This window comes from Capricornis sumatraensis, chromosome 6 (genome assembly GCF_032405125.1).
Source record: "Capricornis sumatraensis isolate serow.1 chromosome 6, serow.2, whole genome shotgun sequence".
Classification (NCBI taxonomy): Eukaryota; Metazoa; Chordata; class Mammalia; order Artiodactyla; family Bovidae; genus Capricornis; species Capricornis sumatraensis.
The window spans coordinates 56,579,902-56,604,878 of record NC_091074.1 but is presented as its reverse complement, the minus strand read 5'-3'; the positions used below and the strand labels follow the sequence as shown (position 1 = coordinate 56,604,878).

Genomic DNA, 24,977 nt, shown 5'->3' with positions numbered 1-24,977 from the left:
TCATATGAAATATCAACTATGCTTAAATCAAAGGCAATACTAATCTGAATCTAAAGGGATGAACATTATAGCTCAGCTTAATTTTTAAAAACCTATGTATGGTGACTATTATAGGATAGAAGACACATGTTGGCCCACAGCTAAATATTCTATTTTTTCTACAGTTTATATTTCTTTTTTTATTGCGATAGTATTGGTTTATAGTATTATATGTTTCATGTTTACAGTATTATATTTCTACCTCTGTATACAACATGCTTACCACAAAATTTTAGTTTCCATCCATCACCATACAGTTGACCCCTTTCAATCTCTTAAAAATCATGTTAGAAGGAGAAAAATGTTGTAAAATGAATCTCACTTCTATCAGACTGACAGAACTCACAACAACAGAAACATATAAACACAGAACCTCATTTATTTTTGTTTGAAGCAGAAAGAGATCACTTAGCACAGGAACAATGAACAAATCATATAAATATTGAGGGAAAATGTTCCCATGAATACATACATGTATATATTCTTAAGAGCAGCGATCAGAAGTTTAATACAATGTAAAGTAGTTTTCAATTTTGAGAAAATGCTTTCTGCCAGACTTTTGAGTAGGAAGTGAACAGGTAAATCAATACCATATATCATCTATGGTTCAAGTCACTTGAATCCTGTGGACTGTGGGAACCATCTTGGGATTTACATTTAGTGTCATGGTTGGCCTGTTCAGCTTTTGAACAGGCCAATTTCACTGTTACATTTCACTCAGTTTGGAGCAGATTTACAAATTAACTCCTCACCTCTGATCTCTCACACTCAGGACTGTAGGAGGGGAAGGAAGGAGGGGCTGAGAGTGAAAACATGCAGGAGACAAATGCCAGGGTTTCTAACATTTGTCAGTTCATTTCTGCACTTCTCCCCATGCTTGAGAGACATTAAAGTGTCAGGGTCCAAAGTCATACCTACAGTGGCTAAATAGATCTGAAATTGCAAAGAAAAAAACCTTAAAAATTTACAGTCCACCAACTTGAAAATTACTTCAAGACACTGCCCATGACACATTTTTTAGTCTACCTTTTACTAACTCAGAACACTTTTAAAAAACAAACAAGCAAGCAAACATGTGATTGCTTGCATCATCACCTCTGTCCAGTTGGCTACAGGAGCATCCAGCTCTGAATATCTTCCGTGAATAGCAAGCACAGGGTAGAACTGATACAATGGGCCTTCTGGCTAGCTTTTAAAGCTTTCCATATGCCTGGCTGTGAGGTGAAAAAATGAAAAACAGGAGGAGTCTGGAAGGGAGTAAAGATTTAAAATTCTTTGCTGGATCTCACAGCCATTGTTTCCCTGCTGAGATCTCAGTGGTAGCTGCAGACAGGGATATTCAAGACCACACCTCAGATCAACTAAGTATAACAGGGGTGTTTCCCATCAACTTCCTTCCTTGACCATGCAGAATCCTCACAGAAATAAAAAGAGATCCAATGGGGTTCAATGATCATAATATTAATTTAGAAAGACCTCCTTCTAGCATGAAGGAAGCTTATTCCAAGATATTCTCTTGGATTCTAAAACCTTCAGCAATTAAATCAGAAGAAGCTGGGCTAATAAATAAGGAGACAGAGTTTTCTTGGTCTCAGTTTATAATTACAAGGACAACCTTTTCTATTCTAATCCTATATTTTACTCTCTTTTGAAAATTAAATTTACATTGGCTAATGAGCCTGCTTTTGTGTTCTGGTTGCAAAAATATTTTTAAATGTATGATAGTCTCTACTATCAAATACATTTTTACCTGTTAAAGTATATTGTATTAAAAATCTCATCAAACCTGAGGCAAATAGTGCAGAGTAGGGTGAGGGGGCAGTGAAGATGTTTTAATCCTTCCTTTGCTGTCTGAGAGCAAAACATTCAAAATAAAGTGACAAACAGAATTGACTTGGAATACTGCCTCTCTGCAATTCGAAAGTCAACCCACATTGAGCAAAGGCAACATTTCAAAGTGCAAAACATCTGGGCATGTGTATGTCTAATGCCTGCATTACCACAAAAAGCATATGCAACATTCATGAATACTGTACTTGGGGAAGTAAAACACATAAGTGGTGCAGGGAGCTCAAATTTTAACACATTCTATTTTTACTAGAAGAGAAATGCAGGTCCTAATATATTATCAGGGCTAAATTTAGCATTTGACAGGCTGGTTGTATATGGCCATTCTTCCTGCTTCTGATGCTACACTTACATTTACTGCACATGAGAGCTAAATCTAAATGAAAACTGATGTTCAGCATCAAAATGTACATCCTTCGGGAAGGTAAAGGGTAGGATCTTTCCAAGGCTAAGAACAGCTTCTGCTGATGAGCGGATCTTGCACATCATCCAAATTCCTTTGCCCACTCATGTGGGTTAGACACTAGGGTAACCAAGTTCCTTTGGCAGGGACTGGGGAGATAGAGCAGAAAACACCTGCCAGCACTAGAGAGAAATGGAATGAGGTTTGGTGGGGCATCTTTGACATGGCTTTGTAGCTAGGAATTCTGGAAAGACTGAGACTGGAAACTGGGTTTTTACTGAGTTAATACCTCACAACACAAACTCTATAAAACCAAAATTTGTTCTGTCTTTACGTGTAGTGTATACACAAGTCTGGAAGTGTTTCCCCAGGGATGAGGGGCCGGAGACTGAGCAGATGACTACTGAATTAGCATAACTGTATAAGAATAAAATTTATAGTACCAGAGAAGAAATCTTCTTCATTCTGTAGATATGGAGTTAGCGATATTACATATAGTTCTCTACTATGAGGTGATAATAGGAGTCAGCTCTAAGCCCTAGGTATGAGTGTTATCATATATTAAGAAAATCTCCTTTTTTCTTGTTGGTTTATAGGGTTTGGAGCTAAAAGAGAAAAATATAGCATTTAAATAACATTAAATATAGCATTTAAATATCAATATTTCTTAGGGATTTCATCATAAAGTCATAATTTGTTTTTAACTCTAGGTTATAGGAAAGCACACTATATTAGGAAGCATAAAAACACTGTTTGCTGTTTCTAGATGTCTAGTACAGATTAAGTACTAATTAATATAAACATTAGTGGGACATCTAAATATTTTTCATCATCCTAAAATTCTAATGTCTTGAAAATTATTAGGAATTAAAAAGGCAAGATAAAATTGAAAATAGAGTAATTTCAATATGCAGGGTTTAAAGATTTTTAATAATATTTATCTAATAGGATTTGTCCTTCATTTTAAAGTTCTAGCAGATTGACATGAGTATGAAATTCCCAACAACTATGGAATAGTTCTTTGGGAGGACAGGTCATCACAATGAAACCCTTCCTTTTAGTACTGACACCTCCTGGATGCCCAAAACTTGCCCCAATTTATGAAGACACCAATCTACACAACAGTGCAGTATGGAATTTGTTTCTCTTCTGATAAAACTGAAGCAATAATAGTATCACACAGTTATACTCTAAGGTATTTTAAAGTACACAAAAGTACAGCTATTTATGCTATGTAGTTATGTGAATAATATTCCCAAGAGACGTTAAATCTTTAATAACCAACTTCTGTCAAACATTTAAGCACAGAACTATATTAAGACAGCATGTGGCATTCGATTTCTGCCATTTCATCCCCTAAGAAGGCAACGCACAACAATAACACGTCTCTGAAATGCAAATGCCATTAAGTGCAAATTTCCAGAACACAAGGTCAATCTAGAAACACATTTTAAAATTCAACAGATTCACTTTTTTAAATTAGTATGCTCAGTATATAATTTTCAAACACAATCCAAAGTGATTTTCCAATGTTTTTCATAGTCTTAACTTTTTCTCCCTTGTAAAAATACACTCACTGGTTCATTTTCTGTTTTCCAGTGTTCACATTTACTAGCTGAAACTATCTAACCTTATAGGAATATCCTTTTTTTCTCCATATTTCCAAATGTGAAATAGATTTTATTTAAATCCCATAATAAGAACACTACCAGTAATAACATTCCCTTATGTTTGAGCTATAAAGTAAACCTTAAACAGTTCTAAAAGGAGAAATTTTTAATCCTCCCAACCAGAGCTGAGAATTAGCACAACTTCCTTCAAAAGATTTGTCAAGCGAATACTGTAACTGGACACAGAGGGAGATAGTCACCCCAAGAACAAGGTACTGTTTTTTGACTTCCTAACTCCACCTGGGCATGAGAAGGGACAGAACTGCGTTACCCCAGGAAAACTTGTAGACGCCGAGGGCCTTACACTGAGCTCGAAAAGGGAACCACCTGCTTTCCGCCCACATACACCTCCTCAATATTTCGGTCATCTCCTGAAAGAAACATCAGGAATCATTGTTTATAACCTGAACGGGCAGATATGATCAACAGAAAATGCAGCATCTAATCTGAGGATTAGAGCCTGAAATACATGCCTAAAACAGAATTCACGTAAAGTTGAATCGACCCTCCATCACTGTCCTTTTAGCTAGAATGAGTGGTTTCCATTTCCAGCCCCAGTTGTAAAAGAAATACTTATCTTTACGCCCCAGAAGAATACCCAGCATGGTGAGATGAAGGGCTTGCAACAATTGAGCTTCACAAGAAGTACCCCATGTGTCTCTCCCACTGCAAATTCACTCAGAACTCAGAGGTCACTCAAGGGCGTGAGAGGAAGAATAGAGTCTTCTCTACTGTTTACTTCTCTCTCTCTCAGTGAATAGAATTGAATGTGAGTGTGTTAAAAAAAAAAAAAAAAACTGGCTTCCCCGGTGGCTCAGTGGCAAAGAATCCACCTGCCAATGCAATGGCTTTGATCCCTGGGTCGGGAAGATCCCCTGGAGAAGGAAGTGGCAAACCACTGCAGTATTCTTGTCTGGGAAATCCCATGGACAGAGGAGCCTGGTGGCTTACATTCCATGGGGTCACAAAAAAGCTGGACACGACTTAGCAACTAAACAACAACATGTTAAAAAGCATGCATGGAAAGACTCCACCACATACTTATCACAAACACAATGTGGTGGGACAGACTGAAGGGTCGGCACAAGTGTAGGAGGAAGTATAGGATGATCTCGTCCTGCCTGCCATTCCTCAAGTTTAGGGTCTAATACTAGGTTCTCAAAGAGCATGTTCATTTCAAATGAACCTTTAAATATTGTACCTTTAAATATTGTACCATAAATGGGCTCAGTGCTAAGGAATGCTAAAAACAATAAGTCTAAGCAAATGATCACACATAATGCTTAACATATGGTATAATATATGCAGAGAGCATACCGAGAGACAAAAGATTTTATTTAGCATAGAGACATATATACCTACCTAGATATAGGAACTTCTGAATAACAGCCTAAAATGAAAAATAAAGATAATAATAAAAAAGAGTATTTTCTGCACTTAGAAAAGCAAATTGACAATACATTGTGGTTGACAAAACCCAGAAATATAGACTTATTTCTCGATGGCAAAAATCTATTTTTATTTTTTTCTAAACACAGACTCTTTTTCTTTTGTAAATATATATATATATAGCCCACAGAGGAGAAAAATGTTGTACATTTCAATGCCCAAACTTATTTATATATTTACATAAAAGATGCTATCTTGATTATCACTATCTGTTTGCAGTTCCACATGTGAATTTCTTTAGTCTTGCATTCCATATCAAGGAGTTACAGTGAAAATATTTTTAATTTAAGCCCTAAAAAGGTCTTGAGATAAGGTACATAATCCATCCATTTGACAGGTACTGTAATTCCCTCTTTTGTGTACATTAGCCTGGCTGGAACTTAGTCCAGAAATGGACACACTGGTGTCTGTCTATTCCAATAACAGAGCTGGGTAAAGGGGAAGAAATTATTTGTCACCAACAATCCAGTATTCCAAGTCAAAATGCTAAACTATGGCCAAAAGTACATAACTCTACTCACTGGAACCAGCTTCTATGGCTAATAGTCACTATCTCACTTAAGCTGGTATCCAATGAACACCCCAAAATCTACTTTTATTAATGAAAAAGAAATGGTCTTTTGCCTAAAAAAATAAAAGTACTGATTATTAACAAATGTTTTCCAATGCCTGAAAGTTCTATATATAACCTTGAAATCTTCAGAGGGAAAGTGTTAACATAAATTAAATAATTTAATATAATAATTTAAATATTTTAAGAGGTGTATAAGACAAGAAAAATGCCTGGATGAATGGGACTGAACCCTATTCCCAGAAACTCACTCTAATATTCCAGGAAATTCACTCAATCAATAAAAAGTAAAAGATTAAGTAATAAAAAAATAACTAATGCTATTAACTTCAAATAATCCAGCACTTTTCTTCCAAAAACTTCAGTATGTTACATTTAATATCACACTTATTCTCATAAGTGGATCAATTTTTAAATGGCAATAGTTAAATTTTAAGAAAAACTATTTCATAAAGAATTATTATTAAAGTAAGAACCAGTTTATTTTTTATATATACAAAACATGATAAGAGGGACAAAGTAATGAAACTCACTTTCTTATAATTAAGAGAGTCAATGTAGCATTGTGATCAAGAACCCAGACCCCCAAAATCAGAAAGTCCTGGAATGGAATCCAAACTCTGTCAATTAATTACTAGCCATGAGTTCTTAGGAAATCATTTAACCTTCCTTAAGTCTCACTGCCCCATAAACCACACGGTAATATTATTAGCACGTTCCTCTCATAATACTTCTGATAGTTAAACAAAAATGCTGTATGAAAGTGCATAATCCCATTCCATTTAGCACATAGAAAGTGTGTTCAATAAGTGGTAACTAGATTATGTTTTCTTAGAGTCAAGTACCTTCAAATATACAAATATATTCAAAATAGAAGTGTTTATTTATACCATTATTGTCATGAAATTATAATAAAAGGATCTAGCTTCCCTTATAAGAGTCTCCTCCATTCCATTAAACTGTTTCAGTTTCTTTTTTTTTTTTCCTATAGGGAAGTTGTTATGACTAGTTCAAGAAAGAAATGCTTTTACATACCTCAGAAATCTCACCAACAAAATCTCCATAAAACAGGTCAATGGGAGAGTCAGATGCTTTGGGGTTGATCAGGAGGGCATCAAATTCCTTACCCACTTCAAAGTTTCCAATCTCTCTATCCAGCCCCAGGACTACAGGGTGGAATAAATTAACAAACAGTCAGTATCTCCAAGCTTTGGACCTTGTAAATATCCCAATTTACAAGGACAGAATCTGCCAACATATCACTAGGAAAAAAAAAATCAGTATCTTAATAGCGAAGCATTCCAATAGACCGCAAGACTTCGATTTACAGAAAGCAGAGCAGGAGAGGGAAAGCAAAATCTGAGAACAGAGGTCTCTTCAACACCCTGATCATATTAATAATTCTTATGGTATGTCTGTTTTGACTCTACCAGTGTCCTTCACAGTCCAGCTGGTCTATGATTTCCATTCATCCCTCTAAGAAACATGACGATTGACCTAATATCTTTCTTTTCCTCTCCTATTCACCTTCCAACATTTCAACTCCTTTCCTTCCCCGTTTTATTCTTTTGTTCTACAAAATAGCTGTTAAGATCTACTTTTGTGGCAGTGAAATGAACTTCAAATAAGTAAAAACTAATTATCTTTTTTTTTTTTGCATGTTTGTCAATGCAGGCATATCCATCCAAAGTTCCTTAAATGATTTGAATAGAAAAATATTCACTTCTGAAAGTAAATGGATCCTCATAACTCAAAAAAGAGTCCCAGTGCTTTAGGAAGCAGACTAATTTCTCTGTAACCTTAAAGATTTTCTGGTTGCCAGAGAAGAATGGTTCTTTACATAGGGCATAGGTCAATAATGTCTATTGACTTGATCCATCTCACAGCTAGAATTCTTATTCCATGAATAGTGGATGTCAAGGAAGAACATCTCTCATTTTTATGGTTTATTTTCAAAAGATGAGGGTAGCTGGTTTTCCTGGTCAGTGAGGGTATTGAATTTATGCTCCTTAAAGCCAATAATGTGGATAGAGTATTCCAAATGGAAGCATGCATGAAAGAAAGGTCAACTGGAGTGCAGCATTTTGTAGTTGAATTTTTACATGTATTTTTTATTCTGTCACTGTCAGAATACAGTCCTGTGTGAAAATATTAGACAATAACCGCTGCATTATATTTCTATGTATGGATATCCAAAAGTCTTTTGGCAATGCTCTAAGCACACATTTAGAAATCCTGCTTGTTCTTAAATGGTTATTTAAAGGATAACTCATTTATTCTCAGAAAAGAAAGAGATTTTTAGCCAAAGAATTCTTATAGGAAGACAGAGGTGCAAATATAATTAGAAAAGTTAAAAAGCAGCTGGGTGACTTCTGATTGTGGGGAGAAGAACTGAATGAAATAGAAAGTCACTAGAAATCTTCTCCCCCTTCACTGATTACACTTGACATTTTTCATTTGACACTTATTATTACAGTTAACATTTGTCATTTTTCACTTGACAAATAGCATGACAAACATGAGCTTTTGATGACTATTCAACTTAAAATTATTGTATGTTTAATAGGCCAGATAACCAGGTTCATTTGCCAGGATTTGACAAGGGTGTGTGTGTTGTGTGTGTGTGTTATGTGTGTTGTGTGTGTGTGTGTGTTATGTGTGTGTGTCTGTTATGTGTGTGTGTGTTATAGCCCCACTATGCCACTATGTCAGGGCTTCCCTGGCAGCTCAGATGGTAAATAATCTGCCTTCAATGCAGGAGACTCGGGTTTGATCCCTGGGCCAAGAAGATCCCCTGGAGAGGGTATAGCAACCCATTCTAGTATTCTTGCCTGGAAAATTCCATTGACAGAAGAGCCTGGTGGGCTACAGTCCATGGGGTTGCAAAGAGTTGGATATATATATATATCAACTAACTGGATTATTTATTAGAATCTGGAGAGTTCAGGTATGAACTAACCAAAAAAAGACACAACTACTTTCAGTGAATTGTAAATTGATCTAAATTCACATTATTGCAGAGAGGCCTAACTGTGCTGGTAAGCAACTCAAATGTACTTTAAGAAATGCAGTTTTACTGTCTCTGGAGCAGATGTTGGTTCTGTGAAGGCAATTTATGCATATCTTAATCTTGAGAGTGAATGTAAAGCTAGTAAGAGTCCAGCTTTTAACAGGGAAGCATTCATCTCATTCACTCAGACTCTTGTGGAGACACAAGCTAAGGAAAAGAAATTCTGTAACAGTAACCTCAGAGGCCCAGAAAATAGATCTGAAAGCTGTACAGCAAGGTAGAAATGATTTGTAAGCACCCCATGCCGGCCTGCTCAGATAACAGGATCCTGATGAAACAACTCACAGTGGGCCTAGAATAAAAAAGCATTATTTAAATATAAGTCATTTACACCATGAAGTTAAGGTGGTAGGACAACTATGTGAACTCAGATGTGAAAGTGGGGAGTGTCACACTTGTTAAAAGTACAGAACTTTTAAAACTTAGAACTTTAGAAAATGAAGTCATAAGACATGGGAAAATGCAAAGCATATGACCTTTTTCTTGAAATGTTCTTTGTGGCATTCATGATAGCAGAACATTCAGAGAAGAGCCAGGAAGTTTCTATTCCCAGGATACCCTAGCCTCCACCATACTTCATTTCTAAGATCTAGGGTATTTATCATAAATATCAAGATACATTTAAAAATATACACCTGCCTCAAGACCTGTTTTTCTTTCTCAGTAGCTACCTAAGGTTTCATGCTGTGCTTATTATCATCCATCCAGATTATATTACAATACTAAAGTGAAAGCAATACAGTTACCAAGTTCTATTTTTTCAGTAAAAATACAATTACATGTGAGAACTGGGAAAAGCTGATGAACAATATTTGCATATCAACCAGCTGTATTTTTACAACTTTCTCTTTTGAAGGAGGCTTGTAATTAGTGTACTTAAGTATATAAACAAAATACATAGTCTAGGCTAAGATTTATACAGGAAGATACCGCAGTGGAAAGCACTCACCTGCACTCTGGCATCATATTTTCTAGATTCAAATATTATACCGCAGTGAGGTGTGTAAGCCTCACTCAGGTACCTGGTTGGTAAAATAGAATAAATAGCAGTAGTTCTGAGGATTAAATAACAGCATCCATAAGGCATGTTGCATAGTGCCTACCACATGGTAAGAAACCAGTAAGTCTTGGCTGTTATTATTATTACTACTCAGGCCAATAGAGAGCACTTGACGACTTGATGGGAAAAAACTGATTAAAGAATTCATATGCATGTGACCAATACAAGTATCCATTACAACAATATGATAACTGCATACTGAACATCTCTTCTGCCAAAAACAAAGAGCTTGCTAAATTAATGATTCAAATCATTCAAATAATGATTCACCACATGCTTAAATGTGTACTTTACTTGCTAAACTTTGGGTATATTATGTGAGATGCAAATCATGAATACGTGGATGCCTGCTGATGTCAGCATCATGAACCTTCATACTTCAGCCACGGACATAGATTGGCATGGTTGTGCATCGTGTGAGAAAGAAAGAAAATGCTCATTACCTTGGCTGCCTCCAAGAGTAGCTAGTCTGAAGACTTCCTTGAGGGTGAGGCTTTTTGCATTTATCTTATTAATTAAAAGGATATTGGAAACCATCACTGCTCTTCTGATTGCATCAAGCATGGATGATGAATAACCACCAGCCACATCTATTGTAGATAAAATAAACAGTAACCTTATGAGCTGGATTATTAGGTATATTGGTGTTTTTTTCTGTTTTTAATGACAGATATTCACTCTAATATACTTCAAGAGAAAAGACCTTATCTTCAAGCACAGAATAGACACAGACTAATATTTAAAGGAATTCAAAACTTGCAATTAGTATCAAATTGCGCTTCTACTAGTTTTCTAGGGCTGCTGAAACAGATTACCACAAATGTGATGGTTCCAAACAGCAGACATTTAGACTTCTCTGGTAGTCTGGTGGTTAAGACTCAGTGCTCCCACTGCAGAGGCACGGGTTCAGTCCCTGGTTGGGGAACTAAGATCTCACATGTGTGGCAAAAAAAAAAACCAAATTTATTCTCTCACAGTTTTGGAGGGCAGAAGTGTGGCAGGGCCACCATCCCTACAGTGTCTAGGGAGGAAGCTTCCCTGATTTCTCCCAGTTTAAGGGGGCTCCTGGTGTTCCTTGGTTTGTAGCAGTGTAGCTCCAGTGTCTGCCTCCATATTCAAATGGGCTTCTTCCTTCTGTGTCTTTATGTGCCTTTCATTGCTTGTTCTTATAAGGACATTCATCATTGGATTCACCTTAATTCACAATGACTTCATCTTAAGAGCTTTACCTTAATTACATTTGCAGAGATCTTTATTTCAAATAAGGCCATATTTACATGTTCCTGGTAGGTATCTCCTTTTGGGGGAGGTGGTTCAGGGAGCACAGTTCAACACAGCACAATACCCAAATGTTCAATAAAGTTAAGAGAAGAAACATCTTTGACTATTCCCTAAACTCCCAGAGAAATTGGTCAAATATGATTATAGATAACATGAGATCTAAAATAAACTCATAGTTCTATGCTCTAAAAACTTGTCCCAACTCTATTTTAATTCCGATGAGGACTTTGGGAATTAAATGGCTACTTCTTTATGATAATTTTTTCAGGAAGAGCTTTTAGAGTGGACTTAAATATTCTGGAAAAATTAGTGTAATAAACGATCAGTGCTGATATTGACAACTTTACATTTGTCACTGGCATCATTAGATGAGGTATGAGAATTTTAATAGTGTTTTAAATAAGTCCCTAATCATAATTAAATTGAAATACTGCCTTTGACAAGAATGAATATAGAAGTTAAATGAATTTGTATAAATGTCAAGTAAGCTAACATGTTTTATTAGAGGAAAAGTACATCTATAGCTAATAAAATACACTTAATATTTCAAGAGTTCCTTTTGTCACGTCTTGGTAGACACATATAATTGTTAGTGCCTATGTATATTGCAAAGATCAAAAATAATAGCCCACTAAGTAATCTTAGATTGCAGTTTAATTTTATGTTCAGCTGTCTTACATGTCTTTAGATAAACTTGTATGATTTTTTTGTTTTAGAAAATAGTCATATTTTCATTGTGATTCTTTTGAAAAGAGAATACTGGATTAGAAGGGCCCAGGAATATGAGACCATTAGGAAGCTGCTGCTAAGCTGCTAAGTCGCTTCAGTCATGTCCAACTCTGTGCAACCCCATAGATGGCAGCCCACCAGGCTTCCCCATCCCTGGGATTCTCCAGACAAGAACACTGGAGTGGGTTGCCATTTCCTTCTCCAATGCATGAAAGTGAACAGTGAAAGTGAAGTCGCTCAGTCATGTCCGACTCTTCGCAACCCCATGGACTGCAGCCTACCAGGCTCCTCCGTCCATGGGATTTTCTAGGCAAGAGTACTGGAGTGGGGTGCCATCGCCTACTCCAATTAGGAAGCTAGTGCAGGAGTTTAAGCAAGAAGCAATGGCTTCTTGTATGCTTGTATGAGGTGTTCAGTTCAGTTGCCATTTCCTCCTCCAAAAAAGATGGTAGTGTGGTAACAATCCAGGGTAGAAAGGACAAGGATAGTAACTATGGGTGGTGGTAAGAAGCCAGGCTGAAGTGGGTGGAGGCGTAGAAGAGTGCCTGGGATGCAGTGGCAGTGTGAGTACCTACTCATTGAAGTTTTGCTGGGAAAGGGGATAGAGAAGTGGGGCAGGAGCCAGAAGAGGGTGTCTAATTAACAGAGAGGTTTTCTTCACACCTTTGCTTAAAAGATCAGGAGGTCTACAGAATGTTTGTATGCTGAAGGAATGAGCCAGGAGGGAGGAGGTAACAATGATACAGGAGAGCTACTGGCCAATGGAATTGATTTATTGAGATCAAGGGAGAAGAGAGAGTACAGAACACACTTCAGGGTATGTTTGTTTTTGACTTAGATTGGAAGAGAAATTTTTTCAGCTATAGCGAGAAAAAGAAGAGAAAATGCAAGCAGATGGAGGAAAGTATGTAAATTTAGTGGTAGGAACATAAAGGAAAGCTTCTGATTGTGTCTGTTTTCTCAATGACTGATGAGATAAGGCCATTAGCTGGAAGCAAAGAGGGTATGATTTGGGATAAAATACACAGGAAGAAATAGGTAAGTCTGTCTTGGAATATGGGAACATATTAGAGAAACATAATTGTCTATTTAGGCCCCGAAGAATTGATGCTTTTGAACTGTGGTGTTGGAGAAGACTCTTGAGAGTCCCTTGGACTGCAAGGAGATCCAACCAGTCCATTCTGAAGGAGATCAGCCCTGGGATTTCTTTGGAAGGAATGATGCTGAAGCTGAAACTCCAGTACTTTGGCCACCTCATGTGAAGAGTTGACTCATTGGAAAAGACTCTGATGCTAGGAGGGATTGGGGGCAGGAGAAGAAGGGCACGACAGAGGATGAGATGGCTGGATGGCATCACCCACTTGATGGACATGAGTTTGAGTGAACTCCAGGAGTTGGTGATGGACAGGGAGACCTGGCGTGCTGCAATTCATGGGGTCGCAAAGAGTTGGACACGACTGAGCGACGGAACTGAACTGAACTAAGGGCCACTTAGGATTTGAAAGCAACATTTAAAAAGAAACCACTAGAAAAATTTTTTCCGGCAACATCCAGCTGCTCAACTGTAAACACTGAGAAGGGGAAGAGCTGAGACAGCCAAGAGGCGTGGGCTTTTCAAAAGTTAATTAAAAATAAAAACATGAGGGAGGGAGGGTGGAAGGAAAGAAAGGAAGGAAAAAGAGAGGGACATGAGAAACAAGGAAGTTCCAAGGAATGATATAGTGAACACTCTGGCATCTAAGATGTGTAGATTAGGAAAAGAATACATGCTTTTTCAAAATTCATTAATCACTGGATTGGAGTCTACAAGTTAATCAAAGAATATTGCTTTTGAATTCACTGAAGTAAATTGGAAGGGTAGGAATTTGTCCCTAGAGAGTGGCATCCTGGCTCCATGTACATTGTTTTGATGAGTTTGTAGGTCTTGTTGACATAAACTTGTTCCATATTTTTTCAGGTTATTGGTTTGTTTGTTTGTTTTTGATAATTTGCTATGTCCTTTTCTTTTGAGATAAGGAAATTTTATACACTCATAATTTTGCTCCCACTTGCCAAATACATCTTCATCCTTTCAACCTTACACATAAACCACAACTTCTTGGTTTCTGTTAATAAAATCAGAAAGTAAAACAATTTTTAGTACTTGGGAAGTTCTTTCTTACAGCCTGTACATTATTTTAAGATTTTATGATAAAATATTAAAGACATTCAAATGATACAGGGAAAATATACCAAAACTCAAGGATCTAACAGTTTCAAAGACAGTATTATAGATTCAGGTCCCAGGAACCTCTTCCCAGAGGGAAATACCTTGACTTATGTTGCCATTTTGATTTTTTTAATGTTTATATTGTTGTTTATTAAAGCTGTTAGACCAGTTTAAGACTCATAGTCTGATAGTTTTTTAAAAGGTATTACTTTTAACATTGTACACATTCTGTCATTTTTTAAACTCCTTTACAATTTTTTTCTTATTTCTGTTTTAAACGATTTTAGCCTTCCCTGACGTCCTGTTGTACCATACTCCCCTATACCATGACCCTTCACTTTGGCTCATCACTCATTGAATCATATAGATTTTCAGGTAATTTTTTCAAAGGATTCATGGGGAGAATATTTTCCAAACCTTTGTACATTTGAGAATTTTGTTGCCTTCACACACAAGGGAGAAAATGGCCCAATATAATCTTCTTTAATAACAACCACTTTCTCTCCAAACTCTTGTTCTTGATATTTGCAGGCCAACAAAAATTGGTTTTTACCTGTTTTATTGATAAATGACTTTTCCCCCTGCCTCAGCATTTTAGAACTTTCTTTTCTTTTCCTTTATAATTAAATATTTTGCCACAATTGGTTCAGTTAAAGAGGGTAAGTTCTTTCATTACGACACTCAGTAAGCTCAGAAAAGATTTGTTCTTCAGAGCTCTGATGGTTGCTTCTGTTCCATTAGTTCTGGATCCTTAGTCAGGAAAATCCCGTTTGCTGGTGCCATGCTCTCCTATCTTCCATGTAGATTGTTCTGAAACACCCGCTTTTATCTTTGGTCAACTTCATTCTCCACATCACTGATTTAATTTTCCACAACAATAATTCTGCTTCTCATGGCTAGCTACGTGGTTTGTTTGTTTGTTTGTTTGTTTTAACGGAGGGATAATTAAGGTATCATAAAATGCTCAGAACTTGTGTTCAGTTTGATGAATGTTAATAACTATATATAGCCATTTAAGTACCTTTCAAAGAACAAGATATTAAACATTTCCCTCACCCCAGCAAGGTCCCTCATGGCCCTTTTCAGTAGTTCCCCTCCCCACCCCCACCCCAAATCTTGGCAACCACTTTTTTTAATTGATGTTTTATTTTTAATCACTTTTTATTGGAGTATAACTACTTTACAATGCTGTGTTAGTTTTTACTGTATGGTAAAGTGAATCAGCTTTATGTATACATATATCCCTCTCTTTTTTGGATTTCCTTCCTATTTTACCACCACAGAGCACACCCCAGTGTTCACGGCATTGCTGTTTACAATAGCCAGGACATGGAAGCAACCTAAACATTCATCAACAGAAGCATGGGCAAGGAAGATGTGGTGCATATATACAAAAGAGCACCACCCAGCCACAAAAAAGGAATGAAACTGCACCATTTGTAAAGATGCGGTTGGACCTAGAGCCCGTCCTACAGAGTGAAGTGAGAAAAGAAGGGCAACACCTCCTAACAAGAAAACTAGTTAGAAAAACATATCAGGCACTTTGGACAGAATCAAGTGCACATGGCAAATATGGACTTCTACCTGCTTTTGCTTGGCAACCATTTTCTGATTTCTGCCCATGTAGGTTAGCTCTGTTGCTGCTAACCTGGACAATCTGTTGTCCTTGGACTTCATACATATGGAACCATACAGTGAGTGCTCTTTTGTGCTTGGCTTTTTTCACTTAACAAAATGATTTTTAAGTGAAAATGTTTTATCTTATTGAAGTAGAGTTGATGTATAGTATTGTGTTAATTTCTGCTGTATGGGAATGTAATACATTCTTTTTTCATATTCTTTTCTAGTATGGTTTATCACCAGATATTGAATATAGTTCCCTGTGCTGTGCAGTAGGACCTTGCTGTTTATCCATTCTAAATGTAATAGTTTGCATCTGCTAACCCCAAACTCCCAGTCCATTCCTCTCCCTCGGCAACTACAAGTCTACTTTCTATGTCTCTGAGTCTGTTTCTGTTTTGTAGATAGGTTCATTTGTGTTGTATTTTAGATTCTCCATATAAGTGGTACCATGTGGTACTTGTCCTCTTCCTGACTTCTTCCCTTGGTTTGATCATTCCTAGGTCCATCCATAGAGCTTCAGGGGCATTACTTCAGTCTTCTTTGATGGCTGAGTAGTATGCCATTGTATGTATGTACCACATTGTTTTTTACCCATTCATCTGTCGATGGACATTTAGGTTGCTTCCAGTCTTGACTATGGTAAATAGTGCTGCCATGAACATAGAGGTGGCTGTGTCTTTTTGTATTATAGTTTTGTGTGGATATATGCCCTGGAGTGGGATTGCTGGATCATATGGCAACTCTCTTTAGTTTTCTGAGGAACCTCTATACTCTTTTCCCTGTAACCGCACCAAGTTACCTTCCCACCAAGTGTATGAGGGTTCCCTTCTCACCACACTCTCTCCAGTATTTTTAACAAAATATTTTTGTTTTGTAGATATCAATGATTTGTTCTTTTTTAAAAAAAAAATGCTGAATGGTGTTTCTTTGTATGAATGAGCTGCATCTGCTTATCTGTCCTCCTGTTAGAAGGTTTTTAAACTTTATTTCCAGTTTGGGGCTATTATTAAGCTATTATAAATATTCTTGTGTAAATATATGTGTTTATTTCTCTAGGGTAAATACCCAAGATGGAATTACTGAGTCATATGTAGATGTACTTTCAACTTTAGGGAACTATTTGCCAGTTTCTTATAAAGTGGTTGTACCATTTAGTCTCCCTCCAGCTTATTATTTTCTCTTTTTCAATTTTCTTCTTCCATTTTCAAATTTTCCTTTTCCATCAAAACTCAAGGTCTTTTCATAGGGCCATGTCTTCTTGTCCTCTAGGGATGATAGCAATATTCTGAACTCTTATTCCAGATCCTAAAGTACATGGGAGATATGTTCATTCTCTTATTATTTTTGATACCACTTTCTCTTGTTTTGCAATGGTTTTGTGAAGCATCATGCACGTTTCTCATATTTAACAATTAAGAAATGAGAAAGTTCAGATCTGCCTCTATTTGTTGTAGAGTGAATGATCCACTCTTAGACCTACACTCGGCACAATATAAGTTAAACAGTCTTTTAAAGTTCAAAGGAAAAGAACAAGTTTATGCATAAAGGTCATGTTTAGGAAATAGTTGTATATAGGATAGCTATGTAAAATGCATCAGCATCCTCCAAGTTAACACATGAGAATATATTATATTAAATCAAACCTTTAATCAGGAAACCACCATTATTCATTCCCTTTTAAGCCAATCTTTATTGACTAGTGCAACTTGCCAGGTATCTGCAAACCACATCACATGCATTTTTTTCATTTAAGTCTCAAAACAAGCATGTAGCATAGATATTGTTATAATTATTGTTGTTCTTGTTATGGAAATTAGGAAATGAATCTTTAGAAAATTAAGGTATTTTGCTCAAGGTCTTATGGCTAATAAGTGACAGAGCTCTACAGAATCATTTTAGATCATCACTATGCAACCCAAAAAAGACTCTGATGCTGGGAGGGATTGGGGGCAGGAGGAGAAGGGGATGACAGAAGATGAGATGGCTGGATGGCATCACCAACTCGATGGACATGAGTTTGAGTGAACTCTAGGAGTTGGTGATAGACAGGGAGGCCTGGCATGCTGCAATTCATGAGGTCACAAAGAGGTGGACACGACTGCATGAATGAACTGAACTGAACTGATGCAACCCAAATTCAAGAACTGGAAGTCATGTGAGGAACTAAAGTTGAGGAGACCAAACTCCTTGAAAATCTGAAAGCAACGTCTGAGTTTTGAATTTCTACTAAATTTTCCACTGACAAAAACTCTTGACCACTTTTTTTCTTATCCATTAAAGGTTTTCTGTCAGAGTGAAAACAACTGGTTTCCTACCTTAATACCTGAAACTATATCCAAGTATTACACAATCTTAGTGATTCAAGGCTTAAATTCAAATTTAAAAAAAACCTCAATTGATTTGATTCATGTAAAACTGAGGAATGAATCATTTTATTATTGTAGTCTTACCAATATTGTTTGGTATAAAAATTAACTGAGACTTCAGTTGTTGTAAAAAATGATGAAAACCATTATTTTCAATATGCAAACATCGTAGTACTCTTATAAATCAGTAAGACAAATGAACCAAGAATGAAAAATAAACCCTTGTGCCCCAAAGCCATTAAAAATTTTTTTTTAGTTCATTCATACCCAATGAGAAAGAAAGGTCATAGTGGATGCCTAGACTTTGGGGCCTGACTCCCTTCCAAAGTGAGCAGCACTACACATACTCAGGAAAAGCACTTCAAATGTACTATGAGAAAAAGGAGACATCACTAATTCATCAGCCACCTAGATTGTCCTTCAGCCGAGCAAACATCAGACTGCCTGTGGGAATCAGAATCTCATTTTGTTAAAAACTTCTTAAAAGCAAAGCACGTTTTTTAATATATCTCAGAGTTCTCCATTATGGCATAGACTGAATTTGTGTTCACTATTCACAAGGTCGAATGATTTTCTTTTGAGACAGTATTTGTGATGACACAGTTACTGAAGACTAAAAACATAAAAATCCAAGCCACTGAAATTTAGCAAGAAGGATAAAACAAAAGGAAAAAAAAGAACAAAGACTCTTTAAAAAGAATCTCTGAAACACTTGAGAAGGGCTTATCCTTTATAGCCCTGTGTCTGAATATAAACATGGATAATGGCTTTCTAGAGGTTAATGCCACCAAAACTTTTCCCTTTGCATATATTTTCTTACTGCTTCCAGCTTCACTATTAGCACAAGATGTGACTGCCAGAAAATAAAACTAAGTTTTTAAAATCATACAACTGTTACTTGAAAATTACTCACAGTAGAAAGCTATGCACTTTATTAACCACTTTGCCATGGCTCTTAATGGGAAGCTACTAACCTGTTCCCAGCCCTGTCTTCACTCCATGTTTCAGGACCTCTGGCACATTGAGCAGGCCACTGCTGAGCCTGCAGAGAGAGGAGACGGTCAGAACAAGGAGACCCCCACATGGGTCCAGCAAGAGAAGAACACTAACAGTAACAATGGTGATGTCACTGAAAATTGTGATTCCCATTGTCTCAGCTCTAATGCTGTCACAAACACATTAGTCACCTCTGACCATCTGAGTCCTGGAGTGAAAAAGGATCAAAAACCTTGAGCAGAGCTTCCTATTAGGGGAGCACAAAACAGCAAGAATTAGAAAGGAGAGCAGGGGATTATGTGTAAGGAAAAATAAAAAGAACTTAAATCTTGCAATTAGTTCAATGGTTTTACTGAGTTTATATTTATTTTTCAGCTTTATTGACCAGAGACATATTAATACATCTTTTGTTACCTGAATGTTATTGATTAGAGATATTTCGATATTCACTTATATAACAAATCACCAGCCACAAGCATTAGTTTCTGAAAAAATCCCGTGGTCAATAATATGTTAAGATATAAATGACAAAATTATAGGATATTTAAAGTATACAACATGATGATTTGATATATGTATACAATGGGAGAGGATTTCTCCCCATTGAAACACCTATCACCTCACGTATATTTACCTTTTGTTATTGTTGAGAACCTACAAGTTCTACTTTCTTAACAAATTTCAATTAAACAATATGGTGTTAGCAACTTGTAAAAAAAATTTTTTTTTTTCAAGCAGCCCATCCTTCTATGCTAGGAAGTAGAAATTATAAAGCATTGCCTTTCCTCTCCTCCTGGAATCATTTGTTGCCTTGAATGACTAGTGATTTGCAAGGGCAAAGAAAGAGGGGTAAAATTGGAAGAGGGGATGCAGGCAATGCTACTTCTGAGGACAGCAGCAACTAGGACAGATTTCAAACATCATGACCCTGAGCTCAATAGATGTGCTGCCTTTCTAAAGAGACAAAAACTAAAGCGATCCTCAGAAGTCTGTAAAGATGCAAAGGTCAAAGTGGTTTGCTTGAAAATGCTCGTAACTATCATTTTCAAAGCTCAGTGCACGTGCAAGAAATCTCTCAAAGTTGTTGAAGAAGGAATAGCAATGACCATTCAAACCAAAACATTAGCCATAAAGAAAAATTTAACTTCAAACCTCAGTTTGCAAAGCTGAGTCATGTTTTCATTTAAGTGTTGCGTAACTAAACTCATAAGATGTTAAATCCTTCCTCTAACTGGTCACCAGACCATAATTATGGTCACTAACCTGCCTCTTGAGAAATCTGTATGCAGGTCAGGAAGCAACAGTTAGAACTGGACATGGAACAACAGACTGATTCCAAATAGGAAAAGGAGTACGTCAAGGCTGTATATTGTCACCCTGCTTATTTAACTTATATGCAGAGTACATCATGAGAAACGCTGGACTGGAAGAAGCACCAGCTGGAATCAAGATTGCCGGGAGAAATATCAATAAGCTCAGATATGCAGATGATACCACCCTTATGGCAGAAAGTGAAGAGGAACTAAAAAGCCTCATGATAAAAGTGAAAGAGGAGAGTGAAAAAGTTGGCCTAAAGCTCAACATTCAGAAAACGAAGATTATGGCATCCAGTCCCATCACTTCATGGGAAATAGATGAGGAAACAGTGGAAACAGTGTCAGACTTTATTTTTCTGGGCTCCAAAATCACTGCAGATGGTGACTGCAGCCATGAAATTAAAAGACGCTTACTCCTTGGAAGAAAAGTTATGACCAACCTAGATAGCATACTCAAAAGCAGAGACATTACTTTGCCGACTAAGGTCTGTCTAGTCAAGGCTATGGTTTTTCCTATGGTCATGTATGGATGTGAGAGTTGGACTGTGAGGAAGGCTGAGTGCCGAAGAATTGATGCTTTTGAACTGTGGTGTTGGAGAAGACTCTTGAGAGTCCCTTGGACTGCAAGGAGATCCAACCATTCCATTCTGAAGGAGATCAGCCCTGGGATTTCTTTGGAAGGAATGATGCTAAAGCTGAAACTCCAGTACTTTGGCCACCTCATGCAAAGAGTTGACTCATTAGAAAAGACTGATGCTGGGAGGGATTGGGGGCAGGAGGAGAAGGGGACGACAGAGGATGAGATGGTGGATGGCATCACTGACTCGATGGATGTGAGTCTGAGTGAACTCCAGGAGTTGGTGATGGACAGGGAGGCCTGGCGTGCTGCGATTCATGGGGTCGCAAAGAGTCGGACACGACTGAGTGACTGAACTGAACTGAACTGAAGATGTACATAGGCAAGATTCTCTATTAGGTTTGATCACTTTATGTCTGAAAACGAAAAGCCTCTGGAACCTCTCAAAACACTCCGGAAATATATTGCCATGGCTGACGTGCATTTCCTATACTGCCACTGACTAGAACTTTTTCATTCACGGAGTCCCCCGACTTCTGACCGCCAGAACCATCTCCTCTCTGCCTGGAGGCTCTCTCACAAAGCTGCAGCCTGCTCTGCCCTCTTTTGGGGAAGGTCTGAAATTGCAGAGACCTCATGCCCCTTCGCCGTGACCCAGAAGCCCTCCACCAATAACTGTAAGTTTGGGTATAACTATCTCAGCTTCCCAAGCTCTTGGGCAGGGTGTCCTTGAGGTCTACACTGGCTCCCTGAGTATTCTGGGAGGATTAAATTCCAGGAGCCTATGGTGATGACCTGCTTGGTAATGTGCTCTTTACTGACTTCCTTCCCTTCTCTGTCTCTCCCCACTAAAGGTGCTTTCTGAGATCACCTCCCAGATAAATTACTTGCACATAAATCCTTATGCCATGTTCTGATTTTGCAAGAACTCAAAACGAGGAAGGATATAAAGTAATCCTCAAGAAAATGAAAATCTAACAGAAACTAAGAAATTTATTGAATGAATATATTAATGATCCACCACAACCTGCCTCTCGCTCTGTTCTGGGTCAACTAACACCAGAAATGAGAGATCCTTTCTGTATGAAATCATGGAATAGGAACTTTTAGACTAGCATTCATGGGTTGGCATTATGGGATCCGTGAATTCCCCAAAATTAGACGCAGCATTTTCATGTCTGTGGGGTTTTATCCGTGAAGATACAGGCAATTTTCATCTGATTCCCTTATGCATCTATAACTTTCCAAAGGTTAAAAAAAGTTGTAAATAGTGTTCTCCATCCTGGGGAATTAACAGCAGGACAGGGTCCCTCCTAAGCGCATCTCGTCAGGTACAACAGCATGACATCTACCGAAGGGTGATGGCTTCTGGTGGCACTGCACCATTTCTGGTAGTTTGTACAACATAAAGTAATGGGAGGTCAGTACCCTCTCTCTAGAACACCTGGTTGGCATATGCACTCTTTCGGTCCTTAGCTCTAAATTCTCAGTGCTACTGGTTTTGAACTCTGTTTCCTATTGTTCTCTTTTGTGCAAACTCAGAAATTTTAAGAGATGTGGTGCTCCTCAAATGTATACTCTAAAAAATCGCCTCTTTTTAAGTGCTCTCAGTCTCCTCAGTGTAGTACAGACAGGCATCGTTCTATCTAGTTCACATCCCAATAGAACATAACTGCAGAGGAGAGATACTGCAGAAGTCACGGAAAACAAAAGGTATCTGGCTGCTGCGTTGCAATCCAAACATTCGTAATCTACCAGTCCATAATTGCCTACTTACGATAAGTTAGAATTGGGACAATGCGAGATGGACACTCCTCGTTCCCTGAATACATCCAGTTCTTCTTCAGAAAGGTAGCAGCCATGTGCCATCACTGTCTGGAGAGAAGAGCATTCCAGGTGGAGTCTACCACTTCAAAGTGCTAAAATTAGTCCTCACTCACAACCAGGTATTTAGTTGGTAAAATTGATTCAAGAAGGCAGGCACTGCACACATATGAGACTTCTCTTAATGTTTAATCCTGATAATATTTGTGGGTTTTCCTGAATAAGATTTTACTCTTGCAAAATTCTTTTTCTGTCAGTATAAAACCTGTATTTAAATAGCTTTCTTCTTTGGGGAGCATGGTTCAAGGACCACAGAATTATCATTAAAATAAAATCTTTCCAACGTTTGTGCAAATAAAATTAACATGCAAATTGAAGGCTAATTTATTAATCATATGGAAATAGATGTAGAGTAGGGTGAAAATTACGATGTAGCATAAACAAGATCTATGCAGAATATTAACCTTTGAAACCTGTCTGTTCACATAGTCCCTAAGAATTCATTTGCCATAATAATTAAACTTTCCAAGCAGTTCATACATTTTGTTAAAGGCCAAGGCCAGGGGATATATTGCTGTAATGAGATCTCTCCTCACTCATATTAATTTTAATTAACTTAAAATTGTTTAATTATAAATATAATACATACTCATTTTTTTTAAAAGCAGTCTTAAGAGTGTTTAAAAATGTCAAAAGTCCTCTGCTTTCTTCCTCAGGAAGGATCACTTTTAACATTCAGTGTGTGTCTTCCAGGCAGTGTTTGCTAAGTGAGCATGTACCCACACATACACAAACACACATCAAACAATATTTCTACAAACACCCTTCCTTGTAAGTTTGTATACCTCATTCTTTGTGACTGTTGGATAAAATTCTAATTACCTACGTTCTATAATCTAAACAATTCCCCACTGATAGCCATTTTTTTACTTTCATATGTAATTAACATCCCTATTCATATTCCTTACAGAATGGATCTTCAGAAATGCACTTGCTAACTCAAAGAGATACACATTTACGTTCTAATGGATACTGACAAAATGTCCTTGGACCAAATGACATTCCCACCCTCAAAGAAGTTTTTAGATTTATTTACCAATACATTTAATGATTTATTCATTAGGGATGAAACTTCAGGCCCATTTTTAATTGTATGCACACATGCATGTGCACAGTGTGTACTTTATTTGGGAAATGCATGTGTTACAGAATTCTGAAGATTCCTACTGAGATTTTTAAATTTAGATAAATATGCCCTACTTCATATAGATTGTGTCATGATGTGCAATTTACCTTATTTGTCAGAAGATTGTTTCTATCATACACATCTGTGTAGTTTTTATAACCAGGGTATAAGTTTTCCACAGCTTTAACTTCATCACGATTTTCACTTATATGGCTCTACAAGAAAAGAAATAACATTTTCAGTTTTTTAATGTAAGATACCATTAGAAATTATACTTCCTACCCCCAAATGATGTGGATGGTGTTTACCTTCCTATATAAAATCATGGGTGGTTCGTGTACTTTATTTAAAACAATTCTTATTATATATATATATATGGCAATGAAACTATGAATATATAATTACATGAACATATACTATACTAACCCTAACCCATATAATGCTTTCTAACAGTCTTTTCAAATTTCAAACTATAGCAAGATTAAGTAAAAATAAAAAAATACTAATTGAAGAGAGTCAGGAGCCTAGCTATTCATAAGTCACCTGCCTTTTCTGGTATTGGCCATTTTAAAAAAGAGTTCATTGGCCATCAAAATGATAGAGCATGGTTTACTCATAAAAAAGCTGAAATATGAATTAAAAAGTTGAATTTTAGCCCAGGTTCGGACCCTACATATGTGTCTTAGGGTAAGTCAGTTGTTTTCTTTGCACCCCCATTTTCTCATCTTGCAAATAAAAGTGTTGGGCAAGATAAGTGATT

The 24,977-nt window shown here is 37.1% G+C and overlaps 1 protein-coding gene across 1 annotated transcript in view; it reads right to left on the bottom strand.

Annotated features, from left to right (window-relative positions):
- Nucleotides 1–4,260: 4,260 nt before the first annotated feature.
- Nucleotides 4,261–24,977, bottom strand: part of GDA (guanine deaminase) — a 118,140-nt gene continuing 97,423 nt past the window's right edge. Inside the window, exons 8-14 of the mRNA XM_068974417.1 lie at nt 24,325–24,432; nt 22,985–23,082; nt 19,293–19,360; nt 10,554–10,700; nt 7,016–7,146; nt 5,323–5,350; nt 4,261–4,331 (exon numbers count right to left, since the gene is read on the bottom strand). Coding sequence (XP_068830518.1) covers nt 4,261–4,331; nt 5,323–5,350; nt 7,016–7,146; nt 10,554–10,700; nt 19,293–19,360; nt 22,985–23,082; nt 24,325–24,432 — 651 coding nt within the window. The remainder of the gene's footprint in view (nt 4,332–5,322; nt 5,351–7,015; nt 7,147–10,553; nt 10,701–19,292; nt 19,361–22,984; nt 23,083–24,324; nt 24,433–24,977) is intronic.